General features: G+C 37.1%; 1 protein-coding gene across 1 annotated transcript; it reads right to left on the bottom strand.

Annotated features, from left to right (window-relative positions):
- Positions 1 to 9841: 9841 nt before the first annotated feature.
- Positions 9842 to 17999, bottom strand: MS3_00000042 (uncharacterized protein). Its single transcript, XM_051207969.1, has 2 exons — positions 14860 to 17999; positions 9842 to 11972 (listed from the first exon to the last, which is right to left on the bottom strand). The coding sequence occupies exon 1, from the start codon at positions 17509 to 17511 to the stop codon at positions 17170 to 17172; it is 342 nt and encodes a 113-aa protein (XP_051068923.1). The 5' UTR covers positions 17512 to 17999; the 3' UTR covers positions 9842 to 11972; positions 14860 to 17169.
- Between the last annotated feature and the right edge of the window lie 114 nt (positions 18000 to 18113).

The raw sequence follows: 18113 nt of genomic DNA, 5'->3' as shown, positions 1-18113 counted from the left end.
ATGACTTTCAAATAGGATGAGATTTTACTCCTAATCACTATACGAATTATTCATAAAATGTTTTATTTTTATATTTACTCATAAGATTCATTGAATAAATATGAATCAATATTTCAATTGTTGAGATCATGAGTCAGTTGAAGCTAGACCACTATGGAAAACCTGGAAGCACTGGACGGCCGTTTCGTCTTATTGTAGGACTCCTTAGCATTGCGCATCCAAGTTCCCGCCTGGCAGGATTCGAATCAATATTGTTTGTTTTTGTTTTTTTCTCTTACAGATGAATTCATCAACACTTTTAATTTGTTACTCTAATAATTCAATTTTAATGATAATACTTTCTAGAAACTACCGAGAACTTGTACCCGCCTGTTACTATGCTCAAACCAAATAATGATTAACTTATTGAGAGTTTTCTGATGAAATAAAAAAAAATTCCATCAAAACTAATCGATATTCAATGAACATAGGAACAATTATGAATATCATTAGTGGGAATAATTTTTAAAAAAAATTTATTGTTCAGAAAATTTCTCAGTTTGTTTAATTATCTCTATTGCTTGGTGAGCAAAGTTTCAGGTGTGTCAACATTCGGTGAAACATCTTTCATTTGTTGTATTTTGAAAATGAATCGAGTATTTTTTTATAGAATTGTATATCAAGGTTCAGATGACCAAATTGTGTGTGTGTGTGTTATTATGGGGGTAGTTGTATTATATAGTCTGATTATTGACTACCTATCTGTTAATATTACTCGCCGGATCAATGATCTATTTTATTAATGATATAGTAACTAATGCATAATGGCCAGTAGTCTTAACATCTATTAATCCTTAAATCATTTAAAATCTAGTGTCTTATTAGAAAATGAACTTAGCAAATAGTTAACTTCTCAATAGTATTCTACATATTCATGATCCATAACTTATACAATTTAATATGCCTAAAATACCTGACCACAAAACAACAATAACATCTTCAAACCCTAATTTTTCTGATTACAGCTTATAATATTACTACATCTAGCACTACGGGATTTGAATCGACCACTGCATCTCTGTGCTAATGTGGTGTGGCAACTCGAACTGATGTACGTACGTACGAAGTTCTACGTTGGGACTGACTGACTGACGTATAAAAAATTATGATATATGTACAACTCAGTTATAAGTGATAAAATAATGAAACCATAGAATGATAATTAATTGGTTGAGCGCTTGCGCACGCGAGACTGATAGGTCTTGGGTTCGAATCTCGAGAGACTTGATCATGGATGCACACTACTGAGGAGTCCCACAATAGGACGAAACGGTCGTCCAGTGCATCCAGGTTTTCCATGATGGTCTAGCTTCAATTAATTCATGATCTCAACTATTGAAATTATTACTAAATTACTAAAAACCCTTCTGATATAAATTAATTTATTGATTAATTTGAAATAACAGCATATACGAAAAGGGTTCATGAATTAAGGCAATGATTACTGATTGGGAAATATGAAAATATAACAGTCTAAGAGAGTAACACTAATATAATGAATGTATAGATAATATGTCGGAGAACAGTTTTGAAAACTCAACTTTATTTAAATCCACTTCGATATAACTTCGATGCGACTGAATGTAATAAATGTGAGTTATTATTATTATTATTATTATTATTATTATTATTATGTATCATTTCCAAGGTTTGATTTGGTAATTTCGAGCGTTAGATAGATTATTATAAATAAACAAAATATATTTGTAATATCCCAATAAGTAGAAAAATTAAATTTTCTGACGTTTCGTGCCTTAGTGTAGGCCACTTCGTCAGAGAATGAATAACCAAATCAAAATTAATCCAAGTTTCAATAGTACAATGGAACAACAAGAAAATTATATTGTTCAGTTGTACTATTTAAACTTGGACTAATTTTGGTGTGGTTATTTATTCACTGAAGAAGTGGCTTACACTAAGTTACGAAACTTCAGAAAATCTGTTTTCTTTCTACTCATTTGGGATATCAAAAATATATTATTTTTTCGTTATTATTATTGATATAATTGCTAACATTAGTGAATAATTTTCTTTTACAGGTTTGAAAACGTAAGTACACATATGAATGAACGAGCTAATTGTATTGATATTGAATTATATGTTAAACTTTGGAGAATGTCAGTGTACATTATGATTAATACGGATTTGAATTGAAGATGCCAAAGGTATTGGGAGTTTGACAACGCTTTAACCAGTAACACCTAATATGAATCATACCCACCAAGTGAAATCAAATGATAGAAGCGAGGAGGTTCGAAGATATATTTGATAGGCTATCAATATATCGAGGATCGTCTGATCTAATCTGGCTAGCGATTACAGGGGTTGTTGAGCATGGCGTTCCCACTCGTTATCTGGTGCGGATGCATGACCGAGCGCCTTCAGCTAGGTGAGTCCATTAAAACTAATCTGGTCAGCATCCAATGTCGAAGACCTACAGAGCTATTTATTTTGGGGATTTATTTACCGCCACAGATCACTCCCCCACTAGTGTGGCAGTGATGACCCTAAGACGTGGCCAGCCAGAAGTTCAAACCCAACGAGTTTGTCGTTGGTAAGCACTCTTCTGATAATTTGCTAGGTTTAGCAGCGTCTGGTCATCTTTTCTTACTACAAGGGACCATGAAGTACAATATATGTTGGGATCCGAGAAACATAATGAATGGTAACTTCTGGATCCTTTATGGACCAATCACTAAACGTATATTTCTATTGTATAATTAGTAAATAACTAAACTATTTATATTCATGTTCCTCTGATTATAAGCTTTATTTTGACCTATGAACAATTATTATACGTTTTACCATTCTTGAGTTATACCCAGTATATTGATTACTGCTTCCCTCATTCACAGCCACATTTGGTTAATTCTTGTACAAATGTTGTTTCGTACTTTATTGGTACATTGTGGTCGGTTTAATTGGTATATAAACCCAGTATGTTTGAAATATAATGATTCATATCTCAGAGGCTGAGACTGGTGTTCTGGACTAAACTGGCTGGGCTAAGCGGAAAGCAGGACCAATCAGGACTCTTGCTTGTTCTCACGTGTTTTACGCGTCTTTGGTCCGATCGATAATTCACTGCTCTCTAATCTGCCGTCTCAAGTTATATCAATATATTCAAGAATAATAACGTACAATGAAAATAAATATATATAAATATAAGCATATAAAGATTGATTTTCTAAAATATTATATATAATGCCATGGCAAATCGAGATGAAGCAAAATGTTAACTGGTGTCTGACGTGCAATAGTCGTTTAAATGTTCTGGAAATCCTACGTTTCTTCCAGAACGCGTTGTTTCAAGTTTATTTTCTGATACTGTCGAAGTATTATCGTGCGCGTTGGCTGTCGGATGACTTATTATAAGTGTAGGAGCCGCGTCGTTCGATTATACCGAAGGAAACTCGACGTGGATAAGATTTCCTTCTAAATACGCTGCTTTTAAGCGATCGATGCTGATGCTATCGTTGGTTTCGTTCTTATCGACTATGTAGTAATTGGGTTCGCGTTGAAGAACTTTGAAAGGTCTCTCGTATGCTGATTCGAAAGGTCGTCGATGCGAGTCTCGATGTACGAAAACCTATGTACTATGTCGTAAGTCAGGTTGAACGAAAACATCAGTTGATTGTGGTTGAGTAGAAACAGGTTTAACTGAACGCAATGCGTTTTTAGCCTGTTCGTGTAGGAGGTTAGATCCATGTTCATTGAAGAGGATGAAGGATCCACGAATTCTCCTGGAAGTCGAAGTGTCGTTCCATAAACGAGTTGAGCCGCAGTGTATCCAATGTCAGCTTTCACTGCATTGCGAATACCTAGTAAGACAAGTGGAAGAGCGTCGGTCCACTGTAAAACGTTTGCAGCTGATAGCCAAGCTTTTAGTTGTCGGTGAAAACGTTCTACCAACCCGTTTGCTTGTGAGCTGTAGGCAGTCGTTCGGAAGCGAGTGATTCCTAAAAGTTTGGCCAGACAACGGAAAAGTTCAGATCCGAACTGACGTCCGCGGTCTGTAGTGATAGTTGAAGGGCAGCCGAAGTTTGTTACCCACCGTTCGACGAAGGCGCGAGACACTGTTTCAGCAGTGATGTCCTTGATAGGTACTGCCTCTGGTCATCGAGTGAAACGGTCTACGCAAGTTAGTAGATAAGAGTATCCATTTGAATCTGGTAAAGTTCCTACCAAATCCAGATGAACATGGTCGAAATGAGCGTCGGGAGTTTTAAATGAGCCCAAGGGACATTTATTGTGTCTGATAACCTTAGATTTTTGGCAGCTTACACAGGAACGTGCCCACTCCCTCACGTCTTTATTCATTCCAGGCCAGCAAAACCTTTCTGCTATAAGCTTGATGGTTGCACGAACACCTGGATGCGAAAGTTTGTGCAATGTGTTGAAGACATTGCGTCGATAATGTTTCGGCACGATTGGGCGATCCCTACCTGTAGATGTGTCACACAGTAAGGTTTCCTTACCTGTTCCCATCTGTTTGATACGTAACTTGAGGGTTGTGGACGATAACTCGTGCTGAAGATCACTGTCTTCTTTTTGAAGCTCGGCGAGTTTAAGAAGGTCGATTCCTTGGAAACTGTTCAAGGAAGTTATGCGAGGTAAGGCGTCTGTAACTACATTGTTTGCTCCAGAGATGTGTTGAATGTCTGAAGTAAACTGCGAAATGTAGTCCAGTTGTCGAGACTCACGGGGAGAGTACTTGTCAGAAGGAGAGCTTAACGAGAAAGTGGGCGGTTTATGGTCCGTGAAAAGAGTGAATTCACGGCCTTCGATATAGTGTTGAAAATGTCGTACAGCACAATACATAGCTAGGAGTTCCCTACCGAATGTGCTGTACCTAGATTCGGTGTCTAGCAACCTTCTAGAGAAAAATGCCAAGGGTTGCCAGGAGTTGTTAACCCATTGTTGTAAGACTCCTCCGATTGCTGAGTCGGATGCGTCTGCTGCGATGCTAATGGGTGCTTCAGTGTCCTGATGAGCAAGCATTGTCGCTTTAGCGATTAGTTCCTTAATTGTGGAGACTGCTTTTCCTGCGGTGTCGTCTAGATTGATGGATTTCGCATTTCTACGAAGTTGGTCCGTAAGAGGTTTCATAAGTGCATTTCAGTATGAATTGTCTATAGAAACTTACAAGCCGTTAAACGTGCGTAATTGCTTGATGGTGGTCGGTTCTGGGTAATCCAGAGTGGTCGCCATATTAGTTATAAGGGGTCAAATGCCATGCGCATCTATAGTGTGTCCTAGGAAGTCTAATGAGTCAGTTCCGATTTGGTATTTCTGAATGTTTACAGTAGTGCCATGTTTTTGTAGTCGTTTGAAAACAAGATCCAGATGCTGGAGATGCGATTCTCTGTCCGGACTTGCTATTAGACAGTCGTCAACATACGCATGTACGAAGTTGAGACCTCGTAAAACGTCGTCTATGAATCTTTGGAATGTTTGAGCAGCGTTCCTTAGACCGAAAGGCATTCGCAAAAATTCGTAGAGTCCGAAGGGAGTTATGATAGCTGTTTTCGGAATATCGTCAGTAGCCATAGGGATTTGGTTATACGCTTTAACCACATTGATTTTCGAAACGACAGTTGTACCTTTCAAGGTAGCTGTCAAATCGTGAATGTGAGGCAACGGGTAACGATCGGGAATGGTTTTCGCATTCAGTCGCCGATAGTCACCAGTTGGACGCCAATCGTTACTGTCCTTTTTAGGGACCATGTGCAACGGAGATACCCATGGGCTGTTTGACGGTCTTATGACACCTAAGTCTGTCATGTGGTCGAATTCGTCTTTCGCCAACCTTAACTTTTCGGGGGCCAGTCGGCGTGCTTGAGAGAATACAGGTGGTCTTGTAGTCGTGATGTGATGTGTAACATTGCTAGTTACACACAGCAATTTTGGTTACGATTGGTATATCCCAGAATACTTATCGAGTATTGGTTGATAGAATGGGTCTGTCGTGTACCTAAGTGTAACTGGAGATAATCTGCAACCGGAAAAAGACGTTACGAAGACAAATAAATTAGCATTTCCTTCTACTAGCCTCCGTTTGTGCGTATCAATGATTAAATTGTGGTGCTGTAGGAGGTCTATACCAATGATTGGCATGGAAACATCTGCAACAACAAAACTTCAGTGTGTGGGTTTGCGTAAACCCACGCTAAGGTAAACGTACCTTTTGCCATATGTAACGATAGGCTTTCCGTTTGCCGCCTGTACGTTTGAAATCGACTCGTGAAGCCGGTCGTTAGAATTCGCTGGGAGAACGCTAACTTCTGAGCCAGTGTCGACGAGGTAGCGAACTCTCGTCATCGCATCTGTGACGTATAACAGACGGCTACATTTGCTGTTAACGCGTGCCGGCTTGGAAGTTTCCCGAATTGTTTTTTGTGTCGGTTGATTCTGGGTTCGGAAAGTTGCAGGGTTTTCTGCAATTTCTGGAGGATTTTCCATACTGGTTATGATACGAGCACCAGTCGGGGTTATCAGTCTCTCGTGGTCTAAAGACAGATCGTCTACGTGAAGTGCTTCTTCGTGGGGTGTGCGACCGTTTACGGTCGTTACGAAATTTAAGATAAGGTGTAAGTGTATGAAATAACTCTGTTATGCCATTCTGGGTTGTTTGAGGCTTTTCTTTGACTGAAAAAACCTCGGGATTAGATTTCGTGATTTCTAAGATGCGGTCGGCAGATGCAGCCAGCTCGTCTAAGGCGTTGTTCTGAAACGAGACCAGCACAGCTTGCACTTGTTGAGGAAGTTTGGATAAGAAAAGCTATTTGAATGAGCCATCATCGAAGGTTCTTTGGCCGATAACCTCTCTCATTCTTTGCAACATGTCTGTCGCAGGTCAGGTCGATATTATAAAGGAGTTGATCTAAACTTTGTCTATGAGTTAGGTCTCCGTGTTTAAGGATAGATCGTTTCAATGATTCGTAGGGTTTAGAAACATCACTAGTAAACATACTAGGTGTTACGTACTTGTCGAATTCGCGCGACAGTGCCTTGACTACTGCGAAGACTTGTGCACGTGTGTCGTCCACTCTGTGCCCTTAGAAGTCGGCTTCTGCGTAGCAGAACCAGGCTTCGATGTTGTCTAACCAGAAGGGCATCAGTTGGAACGAAGGTGGGGACACAGTCTTCAGCTTAAGTACCTTGGGTGTCTGTTCAATTATAGTGAAATATCAAGTAAGAGAATGAACGGGAGAAAAAATATATAGATATCCAAAAACACGGAAAAAATATCACAATGTATAAAAAATTAAAATAAGACAATGATTTATAGAATCCCAAAAAGGGACAGACTCACAGTTTGCAATTTGGTGTATCAGATCACGTCGGGCTCACCAATGAAGACGCCAAATTTATTCGGAGTTTGACAACGCTTTAACCAGTAACACCTAATATGAATCATACCCACCAAGTGAAATCAAATGATAGAAGCGAGGAGGTTCGAAGATATATTTGATAGGCTATCAATATATCGAGGATCGTCTGATCTAATCTGGCTAGCGATTACAGGGGTTGTTGAGCATGGCGTTCCCACTCGTTATCTGGTGCGGATGCATGACCGAGCGCCTTCAGCTAGGTGAGTCCATTAAAACTAATCTGGTCAGCATCCAATGTCGAAGACCTATAGAGCTATTTATTTTGGTAATATATTTACCGCTATAGAATCATTTCGTTGCTGATAATCAAGGTTGAATTTTGCATCAACCTGTTTTATTTATTTATTTATTTGAACACATAAATATTGGTACAACAGGCATCGATTATATATGCTACACACAAGTCACTTGATTTGTGTGTGGGCTGTGATGCTGTACGGGTGCTCAGACTGAAACAGTGGAACAGCGTGAAGAGATGCAGTCTCATGGTAGCTGGTGACCAATAATTGGTTTTATACGCCATTTGCTCCTTCATGATACTGGAGTCCATGTGCATCATTCGCTTGGACTGAGGGTTTTCCAACTCCTCTACGTGGACCCTCCGCGTTCACCAACCCGGCTGAAGCGCCGGACATTCGCTTTTTCTCTTCCGAAGGCAGTGAGTAGGACTTCCGTGAGAGAGCCTGTATAGGCGTGGTGATGTGAGAGCATTTGGAGTGGAAGAGCTGACACTTCCCACCCTCGGCCGTACCAAGTCATTTGGGGGCATCAACCTGTACTGGTAAATATTCATCCTTAGTAGATTACATCGATATGATCATTAAGTAATTAGTTTTTAGAATGAGTGAATCGTAGTACGTTCAGATAATCAGTCCTAGATAGGATGAATTGAGCATTCTAGATTCCCCAGCTAATCACAATCCATCTAATCTTGAGTTGAAGTGTAGTATTTGATAAATGAATATAATTCTATATATACAACGGTAATGCTGAGTGAACAGTCAGTTAACTAATATACATTACGTGGAACTTGAGAAGAAGTCGCCATCATATTCTAAATGCCACATTTACAATCGATTAATCACTGAGGTGTAGGTGACGCTATGCTTACTTCGTCCTTAATGATGGTCGGATTTTATTGATCAACTTATAGAGTCGATACTAATCCTAATTAACGTAGGATACTTCAAACATTTACATAATAGAAGTATAATTATGGTATGTTTATATAGGTAACGTGTCCACAATATAAGATTACTGTTCATAGTCACAGATTTGGCGTAAATACACATGTTAAATTAATTATAGAATGTACTAATCATATTACTTATATATTTACATTCATTTATTCTTATTTATGTGATAATATTTTATTTTGAGCTCTATACAAAAGATTTTTTTAAAAATAAACCTGTCTCAAAATATCTCCATTTACAATCTATCTATAGAACTTAAGCGTTAGTTTATTCAAGTTAACTATCTGGGTCTCAACCATAATTAAAAAAAAGGCAATACACACTGACAATAGATTTTCATAAGGACAGAATGAAGAATTACGATTACTTAGATGATCAATGGAACTTCAAATTGAAGGGGATTAACTATACAAACAAACAATAGTTTTAGACCAGTCCTTTAACAACTATAACTCGAAAATATTCATGATCACTTGCAATATTCGACTAACACACAGTGACAAATGAACATGAATGAATGTGAAACATTCAACACTTTGAAGTGCAATACCAGTCATTCATGAGTAATTCGTGATTATCAGCCATGTCCACCATTGATTGAATATGAAGACGAACGTTGAGATGTCTTCAACATGTCATAGTTAACTTCGTAAACCGAACCGACTCGACTTCTCAACTTATTTCATACAAATACACTACCACTCGACGTGGCAGCGTTCAAATATTCTAACGTCTGAAACGGCTATTCATCCATCCAATCTGCTTCCCAATGCCTCTGTTCTATAGAAAATACTGTTTACCTTAAATCGAATCATCATTTTACAAATATCAAATGAAACTAATCATTTGATATCAAATGATATCTATGTACAGTTGCAGTATGAATCATTCATTTCTTTTACACTAATTCTGTCTCATCATCAATCAACAAATCATAATCGACTATACTCATTATACTACTTATTACGACAAAATCACTTGCAAATATTCATTCATATTTCTATCGAATTTCCTACAAATCTCAACCATCCACTCACACACACATACATGTGAACATATCTGCAAACGAAAAATTAGGGAATTTTACTATTCACTTATATTCCATTCCATTCCATTCCATGTGATGGAGATGAATAATGTCGACAGGATGCCTTTTGTTTTCCGACTTGATTACCACCAAGAAAAATGCATTCTTCTGTACTAAATGTCACTCTCTGTTTGGTAGCATTGACTGACATAGTTAATGGGGTGAGTGCACGAGTTATTACTAATACCAAACATGAGATCTCCCACACTCGCTCATTTGTCCAACAGTCAGATTAGATGACAACTCAGTAAACAGACTACTAATTACACAGTTCGAATTTATGAATCACTCATACATCAGTGTCGAGCGAAATCCTGACAGCACATCAACAGCATTAGGTAATTACAATAGAGGGATAACTGTTTCACAAGTCCAACAGAACTGAGTCATAGGTTTGTGATGCTTTGACAATAATTTTGGAAAGGTAAAACACACAACGATTATTTCTATATCAAACAAAAGCATACACTTAAAGAAGTGTAACAATGTAGTAGTTTGAATATTCAGTGATTATACAACAAAGCGATAACTGTTAATAGCACTTTTCGGAAAGTTCCCTTTCGCTTAAAATTTATCCCGAAATAGAAACTTCATAGAATGCTGCTTAGTGACTATGGAAGACAATGGAAGTGAAATAGCAACCATAATGATAAACCATCTACGACTTCATCAGTCTCAAATGTTCACACACGACGATAACAACAACAATAACGATGAAAATGCATACCACACTTACACCACGAGACTATATTGTTCATCACACTGTCAGTCAACTGACAGTCACAAAAATATTCAATACTCGCCTATGATGGAAACTCTATCGAGATGTCACAATACATTCTCTGTCCCCTATTACTCACTTATACCAAAACTGAAAACATCATTTTGCAAATTTACAACATCTAAGCAAGATTACACAGTATATCACGTCCGACATCGAATTGTACCAGAATAATTTGTAATTACTTCAATTCAATATGAATCAACGACTGATCAGTGAGAAATCTTTCTGTCTTCACCCCGTATTATACTACTGATATATGTTGTGAGCGACACGTATTGAATGCATCGTCAATTTGTTTCTATCCTTATCTGATCATAGAGCCCTAAACGACTAGTCCCGTCTCAAACCTCAGTTAAAGTAATAGGGTCGGTGCCAGTGTTTAGAACCTTCATTAATACGAAAGAGTCTTTTGAAAAAGTGGCTGACCGCGATAATCTGTCCAGTCTTCCAAACTCTTCTCTTCATATTCACGTGTTTCCATAGACAAAACTTACCACTTGTTACGGTGACAGCTGAGATCCTTCAGATTACACGAGTACAGTTGTTGAACATTCACGACAAACAATTCACATTGAAATCACTAACTGGACAGCATTTGCATTGCACACTGGACACATGGAACTAATAATATGTTAATCAATTCCTTATTTGAAGAAGGTCGATGGGAATTTGGAATCATTGAAAAGAATGGAGACATTCGGTATGTGGATGAATTATATAAACCGAATGGATAGAGCAGAAAGGACGTGTAACTCGGTAGATAGACGAGTTTATCTTCTACACTTGTGTTCGAATTTCATTTGTGCCCTCACTTTGTCTACTTTGATAATATTGTTTCATTTTGAATGTCTATAGTAGTGTCACTCAGATGGCGAAAAGAAAAATAGTTGTTGGAAAATGACTTACGCAGTTTCAGAAACATATAACCGATGCCAGTCATCTCGTCAAATCCATTCACTGATTACGCGTGTTGATATCTCCTGAATTTGTGATTTCTTATCTAATGAAATGCATTTCAAAATCGCCAGTGGAAATCATTCAACTATATCACGAGGCAATTCCTAACTCGAAATACTCAAGGCAAAACAAAAAGAGACAGATCATAGAACACAATGCTCCAGAAACCGGAGGAAGACATGAAAAGAATGAATGGCGATTGGAAATAACTGGATAAGAGAATTCAGGACAGAACTGGTTGGAGAATGCTGGTTGGAGACCTAGGATCCTACGTGGGGCAAATAATTACTGTAAACAAGCTTTATAATTTACCTATATTTCATATGTGATTTTCATTTCTAAATTTAAACACTTCTTCACTGATGTACTACTCAAATGATACTATTCATCTACTTAATAAAAAAGGGGACTGAAGAGCTGTTTGATACATTGAATCAATCAAGAATCGCGAGATAACAAGTGTATGTGATTATCCAAGAATTGGCTTTTATTTTCAAGGGATAAGACACAAATCACTGGTAAGCTTAATTTCTTAAGGGACAGGCTTTTGTAAATAAGTAAGCAAGTAATTAATTAATTAGGTATACATACATATAATTCGCTTTGACTAAATAAACTTCATTTCTCACTCTCCATTTCTCTCAAGTAGTCTTGCTCGTGGATATTAAGAGTACATGTATCAGTATTAACTCACTATTTGTTATTTACTAGATTTCATTCACTAATCAGTTTGTTTCAATTCCTCACTTCATGAAAGTTATCTTTAGCCTTTTCTTCTCTTCAATAAGCAAAATCTAAACAGTTTTCAGTCAAATCTCAAATGATTGAGTCATCTGTTGTTAACCTTATTTCTTCTCTTATCTAATAACACCACACTAAGATAACGAAACAGAATAAAATGTGAGAAAATTGGAGTGAAAAATATTTAACAGGGAGGGAATTCCAAACAAACAAACATATATATATATATATATATATAACATCAGATGGGTGGAGATTATAGTAATTCCAATGGTTAAGATCATGAGTCAGTTGAAGCTAGACCACCGTGGAAGACCTGGAAGCACTGGATGGCCGTTTCGTTCTATTGTGGGACTCCTCAGTAGTGCGCATCCACAACCCTGTCCCCTGCGAGATTCGAACACAGGACCTACTGGTTTTGCACACGATCACTTAACCACTAGACCACTGAGCTGGCCGGTATCCAACGGTGTTAATGTCTAACTTCAACTAATCCACGAAATCGAGTGACACATCCACCATTGTCTTCAGTGAGTTACTATCTCACAACAGACCTGGTTGAACTCTACTGGTCACTACTTCTCACTAGAACTCCAGGATATACCTTGTGAAGCCAGTCACGGCCGTCCAGTGCTTCCAGGTTTTCCATGGTAGTCTAGCTTCAACTGACTCATGATCTTAACCACTGAGATATATATAAGTAAATAGGTTGTATAAACACCGAATATACTTAAACAGAACACCATGTTTAAGAGAATGAGAAAAGTTTTTACTATAGAAATTGTTATAAAAGGAAATTTCAAGATTTCTCTCCACAACTAAATATCATTCATAGTTTTAAATAATGGATAACAGTGTGTCGAACGTTGATATTTGAGGTTCAGTATGGGCCTACAATACCCGAGTACTCAGAAACCATTAGTCTACTATAATACGATTGATTCTAATGCGCAAATCGATAACACTGATTAGCATAGAGGACTTCAGCACTTGACTGCTATCAATATAGATTGTTCATATTATTGAATATATTTGAAAGGACCCAAACAGATCTTTAAGTTCGCAAACTGTTTCTATTTCAAATACTAAGAAGTTTGTACAAGTTAGTCTTAAATAGAAATGTAAATGACATTTTCTCACTTTATACTCAAAGTGGAATATTTGATTATTAACAAAAAGCATACGATTTCTTCAAACGTTATTTCTTTATTCATCAACTGATACATTCAAGTTCATATGAGAAAGAAAATATGAGAAAAACAAATTAACATTGACTTCTCTGAGGAAAGAAATTCGTTGAGAATTTCTCTGAACATGTTCAAAATCCATTAATTTATTGTTGAAACATTGTTATACTGACTAAATTGATGGAACTGTTATGGGTTGACCTATAAAATTAATTTTAGTTGACCGATATTGAATCATACTTACAAATATATGAGTAGTGTGGTGTGTATGTGTTTTGATTATTGGAATATCGATAAGCAGAATATAAGTTGCAAAGATGAACAGAATTATTAGCTTTGAAATTTGATCCTGACATTGACTGAAGATGAATGAGTGTTTAATATGAGAGATATGCAAAATGATAATTCAGTTCCACGTTTCAGAAATCTTTGGTCCTCATGTTAACAATGTAGTCTCCCTATTTGCACTTATAAGGACTTGACACACATGACACTGATCACCGCCCAGTGATCAATCAATTGTGAAATTATAGTTGACATATATCGAATCATACTTACAAATATACAAGTAGTATAGTGAGTGCATGTTATGACAATTGGAATATCGATAAGCAAAAATAATTAGCAGAAATGAGTAAAATTATTCGCCTTCAAATTCGAATATGCCATCGACTGACATTGAGTGAGTGTTTAATATGAAAGGTATGCAAAATGATAATTCAGTTCTACGTTTCAGAAATCTTTAGTGCTCATGTTAACAAACTTAACTTCCTATAAAACATTAACTTAAGAGTGACCACCTTTTTGAACGTCACCATTACGCATGGTGATACAATCTGTCAAACAGACATACTAGTTGTCCTCAGATTTATTGTGTATATGCCACTTGTTGGTTTATTGTGATAATCTGCTGCTTTGGTACTTCTCAAATCGAAGTCGGTATTCATCGTAAACTTCCATCCTTCTTGATGACTAGTTACTCAAGAAGTGGAATTATTACACTTTCGATCATAACAGATAATCGATTAATGTTGGGCATTGACAAATCACTTAACAAATACATAATTCCACAATCGTTGGTACTACAATAAGTGTTGTTCTGTTATGACAGTCTTCATAGATCCGACTGAGAATGCACTATTGATATTGATTGTGACGTTATTCAGAGAACAGGACTGAAAATATGAGTATAGGCAAGAATGAGATGGGAAATCAATAGAATATTATGGAAAGTAACGTAATGAGAATGGAACAAATCATCCATATTGTTTACTTTGAATGAGTTAGACAATGTCGATTAAGATACACCAGAACAATTATTTGCAGAGTTCTATGATTATTTGAAAACGCTTAATTATTGACTTCCTTACATTCAGTTCAAGTATCATTTTGCTAATCTTACATTTAATAAGGTTGATTAAATCGATTGGGTTTTAACATCACTGCTTTCATTCAATTTTACTATTCCCATTACCAGGTTACATTCAAATATGAACGGTCAACGAACGGAAACACACATTCATCATGCAAATTATATTTGAATTCTCTCTTGACATCAACACTTCCGACATTCTATAGAACTATAAACACAAGATTAAAAAGTATGGTTGTAAAAAATACTCGATCGTACAACACTTGGCAAATTAGTTATAGTTATTCGTTAATTCACTTTATGTTTACAATACAGAAGAGTTCGACGAAACCCTTTCCTATTGACTACTTATTATCAAGCGACACTCAATTCAGTCTGTTTCAAATTTGACTATTGATCAGTGTATAAAAATCATATGACAACCAATGTATTCAGCTACGCATTGTGATCTGTATTGAGTGTCAGATGGATCCTCTCCCCTACTGTTATATTATTCTTTGCTACTTATATACATGTCGACAAGTTGATTCAATACATGTAGAAACACCAACTGCACCATCGATTCACAAATCTCTCATATCAAACACGAAGACATCGTTCAGTGTATTTACAATCTCATTGGACAGACAACAATCATGTTCATTTGTACGCAATGTTACTGAATATGGATACTTAAACAGTCATTCGATCGACTCACCATACCACTTATATTAATGTTTATTTATTGGTAAATATCTTCTGTTGCCTCATTAGTAAAGCTTAAATAATTGTGTACACAATTACACTTCTCGTGCATCTAATGTCTTAGCTCATTCATCATCATTCATTTCCAACTACACAATCATTTATCTCCATTCATAATCATGAGTAATTAGCATTTCCATTCTGAACGATTAATCTCCTCACCGTATTAGTAATCTCTCTCATTAAAACAACAACAAGCTACAAACCCTCAACGTCAGTTATTACATTGATCAGTTAATTCACGAACCAATCATTCATCAACTAGCAGGTCGTCTGACTGACTGATTGATCGATTGACCAAGTTCGAAAATCTATCTGATTATTTTTATTTACTTAGTTTAACATATAAATACTGGTTCAAGGAGGAACCAAATACATATGCGGCACACAAATCTCATTTGATGTGTGTGAGGGCTATGATACTGACCGGTTGCGCAAACCGAAGTAGGTGGTTTTCTTAGGAGAGCACACCCAGAGCCTTCGACCTGAAGGTCCGATCCAAAAGGCAATGGAGCATCGTAGGGAGATCCAGTCCAATGGTAGCCGGTGACCAACGATTGGATACTGGAGCCCATGTGCACCATTGGTTTGGAATGAGGGTTTTGCAACTCCTCTAGGTGGACTCTACATACCCACCAACTGAGTTAAAGCTCCGGACATTCGCTTTTCGTCCTCTGAATTTCGTAAGCAACATCCCCGCCATGAGAAGACAATGAGTAGGACTTCCCTGACAGAGGCTACACACGCATGGCTGTGTGGAAGCGTTTCGAGAGGGAGAGCGGACTCCCCCCACTCTCGGCCGTATCAGGGCATTTGGGGGCAAGTTCGAAAATCTATCTGATTGATACAATAACCATCGTTCATTCATAATAATAAAAGATTATCACCTACCCAAAATCACTATTCATAATCACATATTTTTACCAAACGAAGAACTTGAAGTAATCATTGTACACACTTATCATACTTCTGATATTTACACTATTTCACTGTCGTTAAACATACGATCTCCCCTAATCAGTAATACTCCAATCTGCAATTACATATGTGTCATTAGAATTTAATTTCTCTGTCATTCAATTAATAAGTTTATTTAGGTTGATTAGTTAATTATGCTACTTCCCAAATCATTGACACTAAGTTCTATTTATTATCGGTCGCAATTTATTATTCTCGAAAGTGACAAACAATCATGCTATTGATTACGGATATTCAGTGTTCCATGTGTCCAGTGTGCAATGCAAATGCTGTCCAGTTAGTGATTTCAATGTGAATTGTTTGTCGTGAATGTTCAACAACTGTACTCGTGTAATCTGAAGGATCTCAGCTGTCACCGTAACAAGTGGTAAGTTTTGTCTATGGAAACACGTGAATATGAAGAGAAGAGTTTGGAAGACTGGACAGATTATCGCGGTCAGCCACTTTTTCAAAAGACTCTTTCGTATTAATGAAGGTTCTAAACACTGGCACCGACCCTATTACTTTAACTGAGGTTTGAGACGGGACTAGTCGTTTAGGGCTCTATGATCAGATAAGGATAGAAACAAATTGACGATGCATTCAATACGTGTCGCTCACAACATATATCAGTAGTATAATACGGGGTGAAGACAGAAAGATTTCTCACTGATCAGTCGTTGATTCATATTGAATTGAAGTAATTACAAATTATTCTGGTACAATTCGATGTCGGACGTGATATACTGTGTAATCTTGCTTAGATGTTGTAAATTTGCAAAATGATGTTTTCAGTTTTGGTATAAGTGAGTAATAGGGGACAGAGAATGTATTGTGACATCTCGATAGAGTTTCCATCATAGGCGAGTATTGAATATTTTTGTGACTGTCAGTTGACTGACAGTGTGATGAACAATATAGTCTCGTGGTGTAAGTGTGGTATGCATTTTCATCGTTATTGTTGTTGTTATCGTCGTGTGTGAACATTTGAGACTGATGAAGTCGTAGATGGTTTATCATTATGGTTGCTATTTCACTTCCATTGTCTTCCATAGTCACTAAGCAGCATTCTATGAAGTTTCTATTTCGGGATAAATTTTAAGCGAAAGGGAACTTTCCGAAAAGTGCTATTAACAGTTATCGCTTTGTTGTATAATCACTGAATATTCAAACTACTACATTGTTACACTTCTTTAAGTGTATGCTTTTGTTTGATATAGAAATAATCGTTGTGTGTTTTACCTTTCCAAAATTATTGTCAAAGCATCACAAACCTATGACTCAGTTCTGTTGGACTTGTGAAACAGTTATCCCTCTATTGTAATTACCTAATGCTGTTGATGTGCTGTCAGGATTTCGCTCGACACTGATGTATGAGTGATTCATAAATTCGAACTGTGTAATTAGTAGTCTGTTTACTGAGTTGTCATCTAATCTGACTGTTGGACAAATGAGCGAGTGTGGGAGATCTCATGTTTGGTATTAGTAATAACTCGTGCACTCACCCCATTAACTATGTCAGTCAATGCTACCAAACAGAGAGTGACATTTAGTACAGAAGAATGCATTTTTCTTGGTGGTAATCAAGTCGGAAAACAAAAGGCATCCTGTCGACATTATTCATCTCCATCACATGGAATGGAATGGAATGGAAT

The sequence above is a fragment of the Schistosoma haematobium genome, chromosome 3, assembly GCF_000699445.3.
Source record: "Schistosoma haematobium chromosome 3, whole genome shotgun sequence".
NCBI lineage: Eukaryota > Metazoa > Platyhelminthes > Trematoda > Strigeidida > Schistosomatidae > Schistosoma > Schistosoma haematobium.
This window is presented reverse-complemented; position numbering and strand designations above follow the sequence as displayed.

Bases quoted from the DNA above. Each gene is read 5' to 3' on its own strand.
- MS3_00000042 (XM_051207969.1), bottom strand. From the start codon at position 17,511: ATGGAAGACAATGGAAGTGAAATAGCAACCATAATGATAAACCATCTA.